The 18,606-nt window shown below is 47.3% G+C and overlaps 1 protein-coding gene across 1 annotated transcript in view; it reads right to left on the reverse strand.

Moving 5' to 3' along the window:
- Nucleotides 1-9: 9 nt before the first annotated feature.
- TVP23A (trans-golgi network vesicle protein 23 homolog A) overlaps nucleotides 10-18,606 on the reverse strand; it is a 50,118-nt gene continuing 31,521 nt past the window's right edge. The window contains 7 exon segments of the mRNA XM_007985650.3: nucleotides 10-114; nucleotides 910-969; nucleotides 2,331-2,459; nucleotides 4,018-4,059; nucleotides 4,061-4,147; nucleotides 4,739-4,828; nucleotides 6,578-6,722. Of these exon segments, the coding sequence (XP_007983841.2) occupies nucleotides 910-969; nucleotides 2,331-2,459; nucleotides 4,018-4,059; nucleotides 4,061-4,147; nucleotides 4,739-4,828; nucleotides 6,578-6,722 (553 nt within the window). The 3' untranslated portion in view covers nucleotides 10-114.

Here is an 18,606-nt window from a genome sequence, read left to right on the forward strand (position 1 = left end):
GTTTCACATAAAAAACAAACGGGTTGTGGGACCATGGGATTCTGCTGTGTCGGAAGCTTAGTCGATTGTAGAAACTCCCATTTAAGCCATTTCTGCCTCTGAAGATAAGCAAGCCTAGAAAAGAACCAAAGGGATGACTGTGCGGCTTCACTACAGAACACACAGGCATGTTTTCAAACAGCACAGTCCAAACGCTCTTCTTCAGATTGAGGAAAAATCTAAAAGCGACAGAGCTCACGCTGGGGTTTGTTCTAAAATCACTGCATGCGGCGCAGCTGGGTCAAATCAAAAAGCCCTTGAAGAGTCCTTGAAGTACCCACTAAGACAGAATTTGGGGTCTGTGTATACACCCTGTGTAGTAATATGTGCACAGTATATCCAGTAATGTCCAGTGTCATGCAAACCAATATTCAGGCTTTTAAATTATAGAAAAAAGAGAGACAGATGTAAACTCTACAGTCATCCTCGCTGCCATGAGGTGCTTGCTCTCTTTGAGACACACAGGATCTGAGACCAGCTGGAAGAAGAGTTAATTCCTGTTTTCTCTCCACTCTGGGACATAAAAGTGGGTGGGTGGGAAACAAGAACAAATCCCCATGTTCTTTCCCTCCCTTGTCTCTTTTCCTTCCCCACCCTTCCCTAGGACCACATATATGGTCAGATTTGCACATGTTCAGTGTGAGGAAGGTGTGACCTCACACCCCACCCCCCCAGCTCCTCGCCCAAGGGCTATGAGGCTGCAAAGCCCAGGGCAGGCCCATTGCCCAGTCTGCTTCTTGCCTGGTCACGTACCAGGCCACCCCAGGGAACAGGGGAAGCCCACCCAAACCCCGGGCCCCTGTGCCTCAAGAGCTGCATTTTTCAGAATTCCCCAGCCCCTCCACACGGGTGCCACGATCCATTTCTCACCTAATGCTGGTGAATCTCCAGCCCCTCAAGGCCCGGCTTCTGAAAGTCACCTGGGCAGGCCTGCAAGGGGAAAAATCAACCATGGTTTTCTGTCCTTACACGCGAGTGGGGCAGTCCTGCTGATGCAAGGCCAGAGAAAACCCACAAAGTACAGAAACCCTGTGGAATTGGTTGCTTGATGTCTTGGCATAAAGCAGCACTGTTCAAATTTAAGATGGTTCAAACCATTTCAGGATGAACCTGGTCAAATTTCAAAGACCTCCTATCTCTCACTTTTAGAAATATCTGTTAAGTTTAAAAAAAAAAAAAAAAAAAAAAACAAGCCGGGCATGGTAGCTCACGCCTGTAATCCCAGCACTTTGGGAGGCCAAGGCAGGCGGATCACTTGAGGCCAGGAGTTTGAGACCAGCCTGGTCAGCATGGCAAGACCCCATCTCTTCTATAAATACAAAAATTAGCCAGGCATGGTGGTGTGCACCTGTAATCCCAGCTACTCAGGAGGCTGAGGCAGGAGAATCACGTGAACCCAGGAGGCAGAGGTTGCAGTGAGCTGAGATCATGCCACTGCACTCCGGCCTGGAAGCAGAGGGAAACTCCCATCTTAAAAAATAACAATAATAATAATTTAAAAAATGGAAAAAACCATTTGTGACTCTTAATTCTATAGTTTTAAAAATCACTGAAAACAATGGCAGTCGCAAAAGGACAAAAACTATAATTGCGCTTAACAGGAGGTCCCTAGGGCTGTCAAACCAACAGACTCAGAAAGCAGAATGCTGGTTGCTAGGGCCAGGAGGCAAGGAGAAGGGGGAGTTAATGTTTTACAGGTACTGAGCTTAAATTTTGCAAGATGAAAGCAGTTCTGGAGCTGGGTGGGGTGAAGGTTGCACAACAAGGTGGTTATACTTAATGCCACAGAACGATACACTTTAAAATGGTTAAAAGGCTACATTTTATGTAAATCTTAGAATTAAAAAACAAAACTGCCAGGCACAGTGGCTCACGGCTGTAATCCCAGCACTTTGGGAGGCCAAGGCAGGCGGGTTGCTTGAGCTCAGGAGTTCAAGACCAGCCTGGGCAACACGGCAAAACTTTGCCTCTACAAAAATAATTAATTATTTAAAAAAAATTAAAAACTTAGCCAGGCATGGTGGTACACACCTGTAGTCCCAGTTACTCGAGAGGCTGAGGTGGGAGGATTGCTTGAGCCCGGGAGATGGAGGTTGCAGTGGGCCGTGATCACGCCACTGCACTCTAGCCTGGGTGACAGAGCAAGATCCTGCCTCCCAAAAAATAAATAAACAATAAAACAATGGCAGCCTGGCTGATATGTTACATTATAAACCACAGTTGCCAGCAGGCCACCTTGACTTTGACTACCTGGAGAGGAGTGGTCCAGGAGTCAGACCTCAGTTACTCACCGTCTGGAACATTGTCTGGGACAGGAAACTGGCTGTGACCTTGCTAATGTCACTGTTGCCTCCCATCTTACAAAGGATGTAGCCATACAGGTTTGCAACTTGGAGAGAGATCCCAGCAACCACGAGAGCCTGCACTCAGACAAAGAAAGCAAAGGTCACTTTCTTTTTTGTTTTTTTGTTTTTTTGAGATGGAGTCTCGCTCGCTCTGTTGCCCAGGCTGGAGTGCAGTAGCATGATCTCGGCTCACTGCAAGCTCCGCTTCCTGGGTTTACACCATTCTCCTGCCTCAGCCTCCCGAGTAGCTGGGACTACAGATGCCCACCACCACACCAGGCTAATTTTTTGTATTTTTTTTTTTTTTTAGTAGAGAAGGGGTTTCACCGTGTTAGCCAGGATGGTCTTGATCTCCTGACACAGAGGTCACTTTCTAAGAGCATCTACAGAAATGCATCTCTCAAGCCAAGTAGAAGTGCTCTAGCCGGCACCTAAGAATAGTGACAGCCAACACTGACTGAGCATTTGCAAATACCCATGGACACCTCAGAATCATTACAACTGGAGAGGTTGCCACCATCATCATCCCATTTTACAAGGAGGAAACTGAGGCTCAGGAAGATGAAACCTGCCCAAGGTCACAGAGCTGGAGCGTGGTCAAGCCGGGATCCAAATTCCAGAGCCCGCACTTTCATTAAATGACACTGTTGTTTTACTGTCTACAAGTATTTTGTTTTCTCTCTTTTTTTATTTTTTTTAAGATGGAGCCTCACTCTATCACCCAGGCTGGAGTGCAGTGGCGCGATCTTGGCTCACTGCAACCGCTGCCTCCTGGATTCAAGCACTTCTCCTGCCTCAGCCTCCCAAGTGGCTGAGATTACACGCGTGTGCCACTATGCCCGGCTAATTTTGGTATTTATAGTAGAGACAGAGTTTTGCCATGTTGGCCAGGCTGGTCTCAAACTCCTGAGCTCAGGTGATTCACCTGCCTCAGCCTCCCAAACTGCTGGGATTACAGACGTGAGGTACTGCACCTCACTCATATAAGTATGAGTCCATTTATATGAAATGCCCAGAATAGGCAAATCCATAGAAACAGAAAAATTAATAGGTGCCAGGGTTTGGAGGAACAGAAGCATAAAGAAGCAATGTTGAAAGGGTGCAAGGTTTCTTTTTCAGGTGATGAAAATTTCCTAACATTGATGGCGGTGTTGGCTGCACAACTATATGACTGCACTAGAAGCCACTGAACTTCACACTTAGTATTTATTTATTTTATTTTTTGGAGACAGGGTCTCACTCTAGCACCCAGGCTGGAGTGCAGTGGCACAATCTTGGCTCACTGCAACCTCTGCCTCCCGGGCTCAAGCATACACATCACCATGGCTGGCTAATTTTTGTATTTTTTGCAGAGATGGGGTTTTACCGTGTTGCCCAGGCTGGTCTTAAACTCCTGAGCTCAAGCAATCCTTCTGCCTTGGCCTCCCTAAGGCCTGGGATTACAGGCGTGAGCCACCACGCCAAGCCCCTAATTGTATACTTTAAATGGGTACATTGTATGGAATGTGTATTATATCTCAATAAACTTGTTACAATTGTTCAATCAATAACGAATAACAACAGAAGCCTAGCAGTGCAAACACCGGTTTTGCAGAGACATCAAAGCAATGTGGAAGTCAAGGTATGGCCTTACCAGCCACTTTAGCTTCAAGGAAAATAAGGTGCCAAAAAAAAAACACAATCCATATCATGGGGCAGATGATGAGGCCCAGCCAGAAGATTCGCGCTTCAGCTTCTGTGGCAGCAATGTTATTCGGGGAGACCTGTTTAAGGAAAGTAATTCAAATGTCAAAACAAGCAGAAATGGTTGCAAACGAACAAGCGTGCTCGCATTTTCATTTATTTTAGTTTGCACATGCTTTTGTTGTTGTGGGGTTTTTTTTTGTTGTTGATGTTGTTTTATTTTTTGAGACGAAGTCTCATTGTGTCACCCAGGCTGGAGTGCAGTGGCATGATCTTGGTTCACTGGAACCTCCGCCTCCTGGGTTCGAGTCATTCTCCTGCCTCAGCCTCCCGAGTAGCTGGGATTACAGGTGCCCGCCACCACGCCCGGCTAATTTTTGTATTTTTAGTAGACACAGGGTTTCACCATGTTGCCCAGGCTCATCTCAAACTCCTGACCTCAAGTGATCCACCCACCTCCGCCTCCCAAAGTGCTGGGATTACAGGCGTGGGCCACCATGCCCAGTCTATTTTGCAGACACTTTTGCCACACCCATGTTTCACCAGGGCACCCGCAGCAGTGGCTTTTGTGTAGCTGGAATCAGATATGCATAAAACTCCAAAGGAACCCACAGAAACTTTCTACACCCATTATCCCCGCTCTGGTTAGTTCAGCTCGTCATGGAGAATACCTTCCTGGCTTCAAAGATCCAGTGGCTCTTCCCATCTTCATCTATCTGGTTCCACCATCGAAGGCCCACCAGGAGTCTTCCGGTTACATTCTGAAGACAACAGACAAATGACTCTGAGTAGGTCACAAGCAAAGAGGTGTATTCACTGTGTTGATAAATAAAAGTCCCCTGATTCATGTCAGACTTGTACTGGAAGCAGGAAGAAAAAAGGTGTTGAATTGTAGTGAATTCTCAGATGTCAAAGCTTCTAGTTTTCAACTAAGCTCACTTTAAAAAGTTACACACGGCTGGGCGCGGTGGCTCACGCCTATAATCCCAGCACTTTGGGAGGCTGAGGTGGGAGGATCATGAGGTCAGGAGATCGAGACCGTCCTGGCTAACACGGTGAAACCCTGTCTCTACTAAAAAGGCAAAAAAATTAGCCGGGCGAGATGGCGGGCGCCTGTAGTCCCAGCTACTCGGGAGGCTGAGGCAGGAGAATGACTTGAACCCGGGAGGCGGAGCTTGCAGTGAGCCGAGATCGCGCCACTGCACTCCAGCCTGGGCGACAGAGCAAGACTCCGTCTCAAAAAAAAAGTTACACACTCCCCCCACAAACATATATAATTTATATGTTCATATTATATATGTTTTAATATATGTAATATATTTAATATATGTTCATAAATATATTAATTCATATACAAGTGACATGGTTTGGCTGTCTCCCCACCCAAACCTCATCTTGAATTGTCGCTCCCATAATTCCCACGTGTTTATGGGGGAGACCAGGTGGGAGATAATTGAATCATAGGGGCAGTTTCCCCCACACTGTTCTCATGGTAGTGAATAAGTGCCACAAGATCTGATGGTTTTTATAAGGGGAAACCCCTTTTGCTTGGCTTTCATTCTCTATCTCTCTCTCTCTCTCTGTTTTGTTTTTTTTTTTCTGCGACAGAGTTTGGCTCTTGTCACCCAGGCTGGAGTGCAGTGGCACAATCTTGGCTCACTGCAATCTCCACTCCCCGGGTTCAAATGATTCTCCTGCCTCAACCTCCCAAGTAGCTGGGATTACAGGCGCACACCACCATGCCCAGCTAATTTTTGCATTTTTAGTAGAGACGGGGTTTCTTCATGTTGGCCAGGCAGGCTGGTCTCAAACTCCTGACTTCAGATGATCCTCCCACCTCGGCCTCCCAAAGTGCTGCGATTACAGGAGTGAGCCACCGCGCCCGGCTGGCTTCCATTCTCTCGTCTGCCACCATGTAAGATTTGCCTTTCGCCTTCCACCATGACTGTGAGGCCTCCCCAGCCATGTGGAACTGTAAGTTCCTTAAACCTTTTTGTCTTCATAAATTACCTAGTCTTGGGTATGTCTTTATCAGCAGCGTGAAAACAGACTAATACAATAAGTTTTACAAAAAAATGCAAAGTCATATGGGGTTGTCACATGCAAGAATGACAATTGACATTTGACAAAAGCCATTTATTAAGGGCTAAACAATGCATTTTTCCCCTTAGCTTTTTTTTTTTTTTTTTGAGACGGAGTTTCACTCTTGTTGCCCAGGCTGGAGTGTAACGGTGCGATCTCGGCTCAGTGCAACCTCCACCTCCTGGGTTCAAGTGATTCTCCTGCCTCAGCCTCCCGAGTAGCTGGGATTACAGGCATGGGCCACCGCGCCCGGCTAATTTTGTATTTGTAGTAGAGACAGGGTTTCTCCATTCCCCCTACTTTTAAGTGACACTGCTCAGCACTCTTAAGCATGTCTCAGGAGTCTAAACCAAAGTATCTCTTGATCCCACACATATAGGGGACAAGGCTTGTGTTTCGAGAGTGGACATCACAGGAAAGGGCCTCACCTTCACAGACCAGAAGTCCAGGGACAGGAGGAGCAGCACCGTGACAAAACAGCCCACAAAGCTCTTGCCGAACCAGTCGCAGCACACGTAGGTGACGATGGCACTCACTCGGAAAAACAGGTGGAAAAAGGTGGCCAAGGGGTGTCTAGGAAAGGACCCAGAAGGCACCCTCACTCCAAGAGCCAAGCGGATGGTTACTGAACTCCCTTCACCACTTCAGACTTTGCTGGGGGCATTCGCATGGCTCAATGGAATGTTCTCCCTGGTGCATATGAAGCAGAAACTCAGGCTGTAGCCCTGGGGATGCATTATTAGGTCAGCAGTCCCCAAATAGTCATGCTGACACTGTTTTTTTTCCTCCCCTTCGAAGAATCCAGTACTTTCCCGCCACTTGACTTCAAATATCACTTGCCCTCTTTGAAACACGGTCATCTTTGAAGTGAAATGTGACAGCAATCACTGCCTCCCCGTCCAGCAGAGATGACAGTCAGTTCCCCAAAGGTAAAGGTTGGGTTTTTCCGCCAGTCACTGAACTCCAAGCTCACATGCAGCCCACAGGGCAGGTGTCTCATGTCATCGGGGAATGTGTTCCTGGACAGAGCGAAACATGTGACCTGTGAGTGGCAGGTCTCACGCATCATAGTTGCTCAGTGGTGAGTGGCACATGAATCCTGGCATTTAACCTAGGGGAAGGTGGTTCTTGCTCACTGTTCCTTTAGACACAAACCTGGCCAGAAAGAAGAGAGGGAGCCAAGGGGAACATGCTCATCTTATGTAAACTGCTTTTTTTTCTGTTTTTTTTCCTATTATTTTTATTTATTTATTTATTTATTTATTTATTTATTTATTTTTTGAGACGGAGTCTTGCTCTGTGGAGTGCAGTGGCATGATCTCGGCTCACTGCAGCCTCCACCTCCTGGGTTCAAGCAGTTCTCCTGCCTCAGCCTCCCGAGTAGCTGAGATCACAGGCACCCACCACCATGCCCAACTAATTTTTATATTTTGAGTAGAAATGGGATTTCAACATGTTGGCCAGGCTGGTCTCGAACTCCTGACCTCAGGTGATCTGTCCGCTTCAGCTTCCCAAAGTGCTGGGATTACAGGCATAAGGAAGCACGCCCGGCCTTTTTTTTTTTTTTTTTTTTTTTTTTGTAAATGTGAGTCTGATAGTCCGATATAGGCCACGTGCCACCAGTAATGCCAGCACTTTGGGAGGCCGAGGCGGGTGGGTCACCTGAGGTCAGGAGTTCAAGACCAGCCTGGCCAACATTGTGAAACCCCATTTCTACTCAAAACACAAAAATTAGCTGAGCATAGTGGCGTCCGCCTATAACCCTAGCTACTCGGGAGGCTGAGGCAGGAGAATCACTAGAACCTGGGGGTGGAGGTTGCAGTGAGCCGAGATTGCACCAATGCACTCCAGGCTGGGTAAGAAAGTTAGACTCCGTCTCAAAACAAGAAAAGAAAGGTCACCAAGTTGTCTAGAGCAGGTGATGGCAGTGGGTGATGTGGGCCAGACTGAAGACACTTGTGGGTTTCTGTTTCTTTCTATAGTTTCCCAGTTTAGATAGAGCACACAGGTAGAGAACGATACTCAACTATAATCAAGAAATCAACAGCACGAGCCCAGTTGTTATCAGAAAGGGGTCCAGATCCAGACCCCAAGAGAAGGTTCTTGGATCTCACCCAGGAAAGAATTCAGGGCAAGTCCATTGAGTAAAGTGAAAGCAAGTTTATTAGGAAAGTAAAGGAATAAAGAATGGCTAGTCCATAGATAGAGCCGTCCTAAGGGCTGCTGTTTGCCCATTTTTATGGCTATTTCTTGATGATATGCTGAATGAGGGGTGGATTATTCATGCCTCCCCTTTTTAGACCATATAGGGTAACTTCCTGACATTGCCGTGGCATCTGTAAACTGTCATGGCGCTGGTGGGAGTGTAGCAGTGAGGACGACCAGAGATCACTCTCGTGGCCATCTTGGTTTGGGCGGGTTTTAGCCGGCTTTTTTACTGCAACCTGTTTCATCAGCAAGGTCTTTATGACCTGTGTCCTGTGCGATCTTCTATCTCATCCTGTGACTTAGAATGCCTTAACCGTCTGGGAATGCAGCCCGGTAGGTCTCAGCCTCATTTTTCCCAGCCCCTATTCAACATGGAGTTGCTCTGGTTCACGTGCCTCTGACACAGTGATGGATGGCAATGAAACCCACACCTCAGGGCAGGGGAGGAAAAGGGAGGGATGAAAGGGGCTCTTCCCAGCACCACTGGTCTGGTGCAAACCAGACCCAGTACTGCCAGATCCAAGATTTTCAGGAGAAGTCAGAAATCCATACTTGCAATGGGAAATCTGATTTTAAATGATGGCCGCTAATTCTTTTACTGAAATATCCCAGTCTGTGTTTCTCACTGGCCTGCAAGCAGTGAGCTAGCAACCTCTGGATTAGAGTTATAAAATGCTGTGGGCTTTGGCAAATGAGAGGCAGAAGGGGGTGGCCACAGAGGTCCACACAGAACTGCAGGGCAAAGAGCCTGCTCATTCTCCCCAAGAAGAAATGGAGTCAGAGTCAGCACAACATAGACGCCTATAAAACTGTGGGGCTTCCGACTCCCAGGGGAACGTTCAGAGTCAGAAGCAGACTTCACAGTGACTTTTTGCACGGAAAAGCACCAACCATTCACCAGGATGGGTCTCATCTGAGCCTTTCAGGCTCTCAGCTCTGCCAGTGACCTGAATGAAAACCAACCCTGGAAGTGCACCCGGCATTTAAAAATTAGGATCACCAGGTGTTGTGGCTGACACCTCTAATCCTAGCACTTTGGGAGGCTGAGGCAGGCAGATCACTTGAAGTCAGGATTTCAAGACCAGCCTGGACAACATGGTGAAACTCCGTCTCTACTAAAAATACAAAAATTAGCCAGTTGTGGTGGCAGGTGCCTGTAATCCCAGCTGCTCAGGAGGCTGAGGGAGGAGAGTCGCTTGAACCCGGGAGGTGGAGTTTGCAGTGAGTCGAGATGGCACCATTGTACTCCAGCCTGGGCAACAGAGCAAGTCTCTGTCTCAAAGAAGAATTAGACAGGATCGCATAGAACTTAAAAACATCCTGGAGTGTTCCAGAAGGTAAGAATCTTGGGTGTCTCTTTTTGCTTTAAACCTTATTGAGAATTTCCTAACTAACTGAATAAAATTTTGTCCCTTGCTCTTGGAGATAAATAAATGCTCTTTCAATAACTGAAAGTTCTTTGAGGGCACAGACCATGTTTAGGGATATTTTTATATCCCCAAAAGCAGCTGGTATTTAAGATTCTCGGCAAACATGTTTGTTATGTTGAACTTGTAATCAAGTCAGTTAGAATCGCTGGAAACATCTGTCCTCTTTGTAGAACAATAGAGACGTAAAAATGTATAGAGGGTCGGGCTCGGTGGCTCACGCCTATAATCCCAGCACTGGGAGGCTGAGGTGGATCACTTGAGGTCAGGAGTTCAAGACCAGCCTGGCCAACATGATGAAACCCTATCTCTACTAAAAATACAAAAATTAGCCAGGCCTGATGGCAGGCGCCTGTAATCCCAGCCACTCAGGAGGCTGAAGCAGGAGAATTGCTTGAACCTGGGAGGCAGAGGTTGCAGTGAGCCGAGATTGTACCACTGCACTCTGGAGCAAGACTCCATCTCAAAACAAAATATATAGATCTCAAAAAAAGGTCAGAGCGTGACCCAAGTGTGCGTTGACCCATGGTAAAATGTGGAAGTAAATGCATTCGAATAAATCCCCTGCCCACCCGCTTCTTTTCTTTTTTCTTTTTAGCTGTGGCTTTCCTAAAATAAAATGCAGAAAAATTTCCAGTTGTTGATAGCTTCCAGTTAGCTGGGCCCTGATTAACTCATTGGAAAGTGGTGTTATTCAAACAGAGTTCAAAGCCCAAAGCAAGTAGAAGAGGATGCCTGTTGCCCTTTTAAATGTTGCTTTAATCCTGTTTCATGCAGGTTGCTCCATCAGCATCCTCCAAGTCCTCATTCAGTCCCCATCTGGAGTTTGCCCAGCCTGTGCCTCTAGCTAATACTGTGTGATCTCAGACCAGTTTTCCAGTTTTGAGAGTTTTGAAAGTCATGGCGTAAGTCCTGTCCACTCATCTCTGCCATCGAGTCCTCCATCCTCCTGCTCCCCGGCAACATGGAGCACACCCCACCCCCTCCCCCCACCAATCACCTCCGGTCCTAGTGCCATTGCTCTCTAACTCTGCTCTCCCAGGCACCAACCTGGGAGGTCGCCCCTTGAGAGGCAAACAGCACAGTGGGCATGGCACAGCTGCGTGTGTTCCCGGACCAACTGAGGATCAGGCGGCATATTCTTGTGGCCCCAAAACAAGATGCAGATGAACTGGGAAAGGAAGTTTTTATTTCTGTAGCCAGTTACAGGGAGAAGACCTAGAAAATAACGCCAGGTCAACTTAAAATTACCAAGTTTTCCAGAGCTTACATACCTTCTGAGCTATATGTCACGGGTAAGTTTGCATTCATCTAAAATAAGTGATTGGCTGGGGGCAGTGGCTCACGCCTGTAATCCCAGCACTTTGGGAAGCTGAGGCGGGCAGATCACGTGAGGTCAGGAGTTGGAGACCAACCTGGCCAACATGGCAAAACTCTGGCTCTACTAAAAATAGAAAAATTAGCGGGCGTGGTGGCGCGTGCCTATAATGCCAGCTACTCAGGAGGCTGAGGCAGGGGAATTGATTGAACCCAGGAGGCGAAGGTTTCAGTGAGCCAAGATCATGCCACTGGACTCCAGCCTGGGTGACAGAGTGAGACTCCGTCTCAAAATGAACAAATGAATGAATGAAGAAAATAAAATAAACATTAACTTCTTTTAATCTATAACTAATCTGAGTCCTGAAGACCTTCCTCTGCAGCCTCAGTAAATTTACTTAATCTAAATGGGTCCAGGTGCTGGGGTGATCACCCTTATCTTGTCTCCTGCTAAACCATGAAGGTTTGGGGAATCTCTTCAGACCCCCACTAAACTTGTTTGTGGAGGCCTGGGGAGTTTCTTCGGACCCCCCAATGAACTTATTTAATCCTAAATGGCTCCTGTTAAGAATTCCTTCGTTATCTTGTCATACTTCAAGGACCAGGAAAGGCCTGGACACAACTCTGGGTGGGCTTTTGTTACATTCCAGCCTTTGTATAAGGGCACTGGCTCTCTCAGCTTTTAATATTTAACTTCACCACTCAGTCAGTGCTGAGACAGCTGTTACAGAGGCCTGTGTTAGTGAGACCTGGCCTGCCACCCATGGGCTTGGGCGCTAGACCACCAGGGTTCCAATCCTCGCTCTAACCTCTGAGTAGCTCTGTGGTCTTCTCTAAGCTACTTTGTGATCCCTCCATCTCCTCTTCTGCAAAATGGGAATGCCAACAGGATCCACTTCCTAAGATACTGAAAACATCGAATGAGGGTGGTACATATAAAGTGCCTGAAACACACACCATGCTCAAAAATAGGTGACAGCCATTACCATCTCAGTCCTCCGTGTCATTCAAAACAACAGTTCCACCACCAAGAGCCAAACTGTGAAATTCCCCCTCTGACCACAACTTTCTCTCACTCCTGAGGGGACTACTTTCTGTCTTTGCAGGGATCTCCCAAGACTCCTGGGCCCCTCACATTCCCCCAGATGAACCTTCATCGTGTTCAACTTGAACAGGTGCTATTTCCGCACAGTATCCAGCATCCCCAACCCCAGACAGGTAGAAACCCATTGTTTCAAGAAGAGGAGACTGGGTGTGGTAGCTCACGCCTGTAATCCCAGCACTTTGGGAGGCAGAGGTGGGCAGATCACTTGAGGTCAGGAGTTCAAAACCAGCCTGGCCAACATGGTGAAACCCCATCTCTACTAAAAATATAACAATTAGCGGGGTGTGGCGACACACGCCTATAGTCCCAGCTACGCAGGAGGCTGAGATAGGAGGATCACTTGAACCTGGGAGGCAGAGGTTGCAGTGAGCCGAGATCACGTCACTGCACTCCAGCCTGGGTGACAGAGTGAGACTCCATCTCAAAAGAAAAAAGAAGAGGTGAGAAAATGACACAGTGATGAAAGGAAGAAATGAGATTACACAAGTAAAGTGTTGCCAAGGCGGGGAGAGTCCTGATGGGGGCTTCTGTTCAACTTTCCTCTCTTTCTAGATCCATTTATGCAGCTCTGGGCCTTGTCACCCATTGTCTTCCTCCCTGGAGGGAAGCATAGTAGATTCTCAACCTGGAATGTGCACGAAAGCCACCTGAGGAGGTCTCACGTCGTGCACAGGACACACGGATTCAGATTTCAGGTGGGATCTGGACATGAATTTCACAAAGAAAAAGCCCAGCTCTGCCCGGGTGCAGCAAACTACAACCTAAGGGCCAAATCTGGCCATGGCCTGCTTTTGTAAATATGGAGTCTTAATTAGGGAGAGTCAGGTTGGCAGAAATGAGGGAAAACAAAAAGAAAAGGCAGATAAGCTATAAATCTACCTCTGTTCGTTGTCCAGAACACACAGCCCTCCTTCACAAATAACAATCCTTTTTTTTTTTTTTTGAGAGAGAGTCTCACTCTGTTGCCCAAGCTGGAGTGCAGCAGTGTGATCTCGGCTCACTGCAGTCTCTGCCTCCCAGGTTCAAGCGATTCTCCTGCTTCAACCTCCCGAGTAGCTGGGATTACAGGTGCCCACCACCACACCTGACTAATTTTTGTATTTTTAGTAGAGACGGAGTTTTGCCATGTTGGCTAGGCTGGTCTCGAACTCCTGACCTGAGATGATCCACCTAACTCAGTCTCCCAAAGTGCTGAGATTACAGGTGTGAGCTACTGCACCTGGCCAAATAACACAACCTTTCTGCACCCAGCTATCATCAGACCTTAAGCTGATACAAAAATCACAAGTAAACTCACTGCAACGTTGGCATTATCAGTACTTCACAAAGCCCTCTTCAGCACACAGCACAAGCACCATCCTAGAAAATCCCCAGCAAGCCTTTGTTTCCTGGCAGTCAGCTCCTCTCTTGCTGGCCTGCCCGTTCCTCCTTTGAAATGTACTTCCATACCTTCTCTAATAAATCTGCCTGTCTACCTATAACTGTGTTGGTAAATTCTTAACCCTGTGCCACCAGCCCCAAGTAGTTGCTGCTCACCTGGGACATAAACTTTTTGTTGGTTTTGTTTTTGTTTTTGTTTGTTTTTAAGACAGGGTCTCACTCTGTCACCCAGGCTGGAGTGCAGTGGCGTGATCAAGGCTCACTGCAGCCTCGACCTCCCAGGCTCAAGCACTGCTCCCACGTCAGCCTTCCAAGTAGCTGGGAATACAGGCAGACACCACCACACCTGACTAATTTTGTAATTTTTTTGTAGAGATGGGATCTCACTCTTTTGCCCAGGCTGGTCTCAAATTCCTGGGCTCAAGCTATCCTCCCATCTTAGCCTCTCAAAGTGCTACAGTTACAGGTGTGAGCCACTGCGCCCAGCCTATAAATAAAGTTTAACTGGAACACAGTCACACTCACTCATTTGCTGGACTACCAAGCCCCAAATACCCAGAGCGTGTGCCAATCCCTGCTCCTGATCAGCAAGAACAACTTGGTGATGACATTAGGCTCCCTTCAACCCAAAATGAAGCAAACTGCCCCTACCTGCTCCCCAAACCCACACCCCAAAAAATCTGCTTTCAAAAGCTGTGGGGCGGTTGCTGCCTGACTGGCAGAATCCCAAGGGGTTGTGTTCTTTCTTGGAGTGGGTGAGGGGGTAGTGATTGGGAAGGCTTATGAGGGAGACTTCTGGATGCTGGGATGTTCCATAGCTTTAATGACTACACGTGTAAACATTCACTAAACCATACGAATTTCCTATGGGAAGCCGCTGACCAAAGCCAAATCTTTGCAAGTCACTCTGAACATTTTACATGTGATACAAGCCAGCAACCACAATCCCCAGTGTTTACTGAAGTGAGCTGAAAACCTACGTCTGCACAAAAAGCAACACACGCGTGTTTATAGCAGCTTCATTCATAATTACCAAAACTCAGAAGCAACTAAGATGTCCTTCAATTGGCTGGGTGTGGTGGCTCATGCCTGTAATCGCAGCTCTTTGGGAGGCTGAGGTGGGCAGATCACTTGAGACCAAGAGTTCCAGACCAGCCTGGCCAACATGGGGAAAACCCATCTCTACTAAAAATACAAAAACAATTAGCCAGGCGTGGTGGCACGGGCCTGTAGTCCCAGCTGCTGGAGAGGCTGAGGCATGAGAATCACTTGAACCCATGAAGCGGAGGTTGCAGTGAGCCAAGATCACACCACTGCACTCCAGCCTGGGTGACGGAGTGAGACTCCGTCTCAAAAAACAAACAAACAAATAAGATGTCCTTCAATAGCAGAATGGATAAACCGTGGAACATCCAGACAACAGAATGTTATTCAATGCTAAAAAGAAACAAGCTATCGGACCTCAAAAAGGCATGGGGGAGCCTTCAATGTATATTGCTTAGTGAAAGAGGCTAATCTGAAAAGGCCGTGTATGGACAATTTCCACTATACAACATACTGGAAAAGGCAAAACTCTAAAGACAGTAAAAAGATCAGTAGTTGCCAGGAGTTCCAGAGGGTGGGGAGGGATGAATAGGTGGAGCAGAGGGGACTTTTTGAGCTGGGAAACTACTCTGTATGATGTTGTGATGGGGGATACATGACATTACACATTTACCAAAACTCATAAACTGGGCCAGGCGTGGTGGCTCATGCCTGCCTACAATCCCAGCACTTTGGGAGGCCTAGGGGACAGATAGTTTGAGTCCAGGAGTTCAAGACCAGCCTGGTCAACATGGTGAAACACTGTCTCTACTAAAAATACAAACAGTAGCCAGGTGTGGTGGTGCACACCTGTAATCCCAGCTACTTGGGAGGATGAGGAAGGAGAATTGCCTGAACCCGGGAGGGGGAGGTTGCAGTGAGCTGAGATCTCACCACTGCACTGCCGCCTAGGCGACAGAGCAAGACTTTGTCTCAAAAAAAAAAAGGAAAAAATACTAACCTGGGCAACCTGGTAAAACCCCATCTCTACCAAAAAAAGAAAAAAAATAATAAAGTTAGCCAGGCATGGTGGCACACGCCTACAGTCTCAGCTACTTGGAGCGCTGAGGTGGGAGGATGGCTTGAGCCTGGAAGGCAGAGGTTGCAGTGATCCAAGTATCCAAGATCACACCACTGCATTCCAGCCTGGGCAACAGAGCAAGAGCTTGTCTCAAAAAAAAAAAAAAAAAAAAAAAAAAGGAAAGAAAAAAAGAAAAAAACTCATAAAATGTACAACACCAAGAGTAAACCCTGATATAAACTATAGATTTTAGTTAATAATAATGTATTGGTTCATCAAGTGTAACACATATACCACACTGATGCAAGATGTTTAAAATGGAGAAATTGGGGGAGAAGGGGAGTATATAAAAATTATATGAACTTTCTCCTCACACTTTGCTACAAAACTGAAACTATTCTAAAAAACAGAGCCAGGGCCAGGCATGGTGGCTCACGCCTGTAATCCCAGGACTTTGGGAGGCTGAGACAGGTGGATCACCTGAGGTCAGGAGTTCGAGACGAGCCTGACCAAAATGGTGAAACACCATCTCTAAAATACAAAAATTAGCTGAATGTGGTGGCGGGTGCCTGTAATCCCAGCTACTTGGGAAACTGAGGCAGGAGAATCCCTTGAATCCGGGAGGTGGAGGTTGTAGAGAGCTGAGATTGCGCCGTTACACTCCAGCGTGGGTGACAGAGCGAGACTCCGTCTCAAAAAAAAAAAAAAAAAAAAAAAAAAAAAGAGCCAGAGCCAGGCGTGATGGCTCACACCTGTAATCCCAGCACTTTGGGAGGCCAAGGTGGGTGGATCATCTGAGGTCAGGAGCTCAAGACCAGCCAGGCCAACATGGCGAAACCCTGCCTCTATTAAAAATACAAAAATCAGCCAGGTTTGGTGGCGGGAGCCTATAATCCCAGCTACTGGGGAGGCTGAGGCACAAGAACCGCTTGAACTGGGGAGGTGGAGGTTACAGTGAGCCGAGATCGCACCACTGCACTCCAGCCTGGGTGACAGACCAAGACTCCATCTCAAAAAAAAAAAAAAAAAAAAAGAGCCAGAATTTGTAAAGGTGGATGGACATAGGTATGAGGCTCCGTCTAGATAGAGTACACAGAGAAACGGAGGAGGCACAAACATCACCTTCCCACAACTTCCAAAGCAGGTCTGATTTGGGGGTGTAAACCCTGAATATCTGAGATAGGTCTCAGTTATTTTAGAAAGTTTATTTTGCCAAGGTTGCAAACACCTTCAGGAGGTCCTGACGACATGTGTCCAAGGTGGTCAGGGCACAGCTTGGTTTTGCACATTTTAGGGAGACAGAAGACAACAATCAACATATGTAAGATGAACACTGGGGCCGAGCTCAGTGGCTCATGCCTGTAATCCCAGCACTTTGGGAGGCCGAGGCAGGCGGATCACCTGAGGTCAGGAGTTCGAGACCAGCCTGACCAACATGGAGAAACCCCATCTCTACTAAAAAAACAACATTAGCCGGGTGTGGTGGCACATGCCTGTAATCCCAGCTACTCGGGAGGCTGAGGCAGGAGAATCACTTGAACCCGGGAGGTGGAGGTTGCAGTGAGCTGAGATTGCACCATTGCACTCCAGCTTGGGCAACAAGAGTGAAACTCTGTCTCAGAAAAGAAAAGAACATTGGTTGGGTCTGGAAAGGCGGAACACCTCGCAGCAGGGAGGGGGCTTCCAGGTCATAGGTAGAGTAGAGACAAATGGTCACATTCTTTTGAGTTTCTGATGAGCCTCTCCAAAGGAGGCAATCAGATATGCATTTGTCTCAGTGTGCAGAGGGGTGACTTTGAATAGAATGGGAAGCAGGTTGGCCTGAAGCGTTTCCCAGTTTGACTTTTCCCTTTAGCGTAATGATTTGGGGGCCCCAAGATTTATTTTCCATCCACAGGGGAAGGTGAGTTTATCCTAAATTCGGCAGTGATCTAACAATGTCTTTAAAAGTTGTCCTGTGGCCAGGTGCAGTGGCTCATGCCTGTAATCGCAGCACTTTGGGAGGCTGAGGCAGGAGGATCACTTGAGGCCGGGAGTTTGACGCTGCAGTGAGCTATGATCACACCACTGCACTCCAGCCTGGGGACAGAGGGAGACCTTGTCTAAAGAAGAAGAAGAAGAAAAAAAAACCCTTTACTTTGAAAACTGTGCTCTTTTTTTTTAAGCCCATCTCGAACTAGAATTCCTCATCAAATATCCCATTTTAAATTCTGTGTCCTCTTTCAGACACTGGAAACCTTCCTGCTTCTCAGTATGGCAGGCCTGAAGAAAGGCATTCTCTTCCCTTCTTGGTTTGCTTTGCTCTGTGATGATGTCTAGAATTTGTTTAAAAATAACCTGAGTGTGCGGGGGTGGGAGGGGGTGAAGATGAAACTCCATCCTGGTGATGACTGGGGATGGGCAATGGGAACATCAGGTTCATTGTTCTCTGTACTTTTACGTAAATTTGAATTTAAAAGTAGAATAAGAAAGAAATCGGCAGAAGCAGCCCTGACTTTGCATTGAGGCCAGATGCCTTTTGGGATAAACCAAGCTCACGGGCTAATATTCTGGGTTCCTAGATGGCCCAGCTGTGGTCCAAAAAAAAAAAAGAAAATTTAGAACTAAAAATCCCCCATTGAGTAATGGAACATTAGAGCTGGATGCGTGAAGAAAATTCCAGAAAGCAGGTCCTTTCTTCTGGGCTTACCAGTTCCTCTACAGAAAAGAGGCCACCCCTCTAGGAAGTACAAAAGCCCAACTCTCCCTGCACCTGGCCAGTGTGGCGCGGGGAAAGTCAGTGAGTCCAGCCCCACGCTCCTGCTCCATGCTTGCTAGGTATGCAGTGCTGGACAAAGTACTAAACCCTTTTTGATATAGGAGTTAAGAAGAAATTATTTAGGCAGATAGTGAGGGTACGAGAGTCCTCTGTAAGGT

The sequence above is a fragment of the Chlorocebus sabaeus genome, chromosome 5 (assembly GCF_047675955.1).
Source record: "Chlorocebus sabaeus isolate Y175 chromosome 5, mChlSab1.0.hap1, whole genome shotgun sequence".
In the NCBI taxonomy this organism is placed as follows: domain Eukaryota; kingdom Metazoa; phylum Chordata; class Mammalia; order Primates; family Cercopithecidae; genus Chlorocebus; species Chlorocebus sabaeus.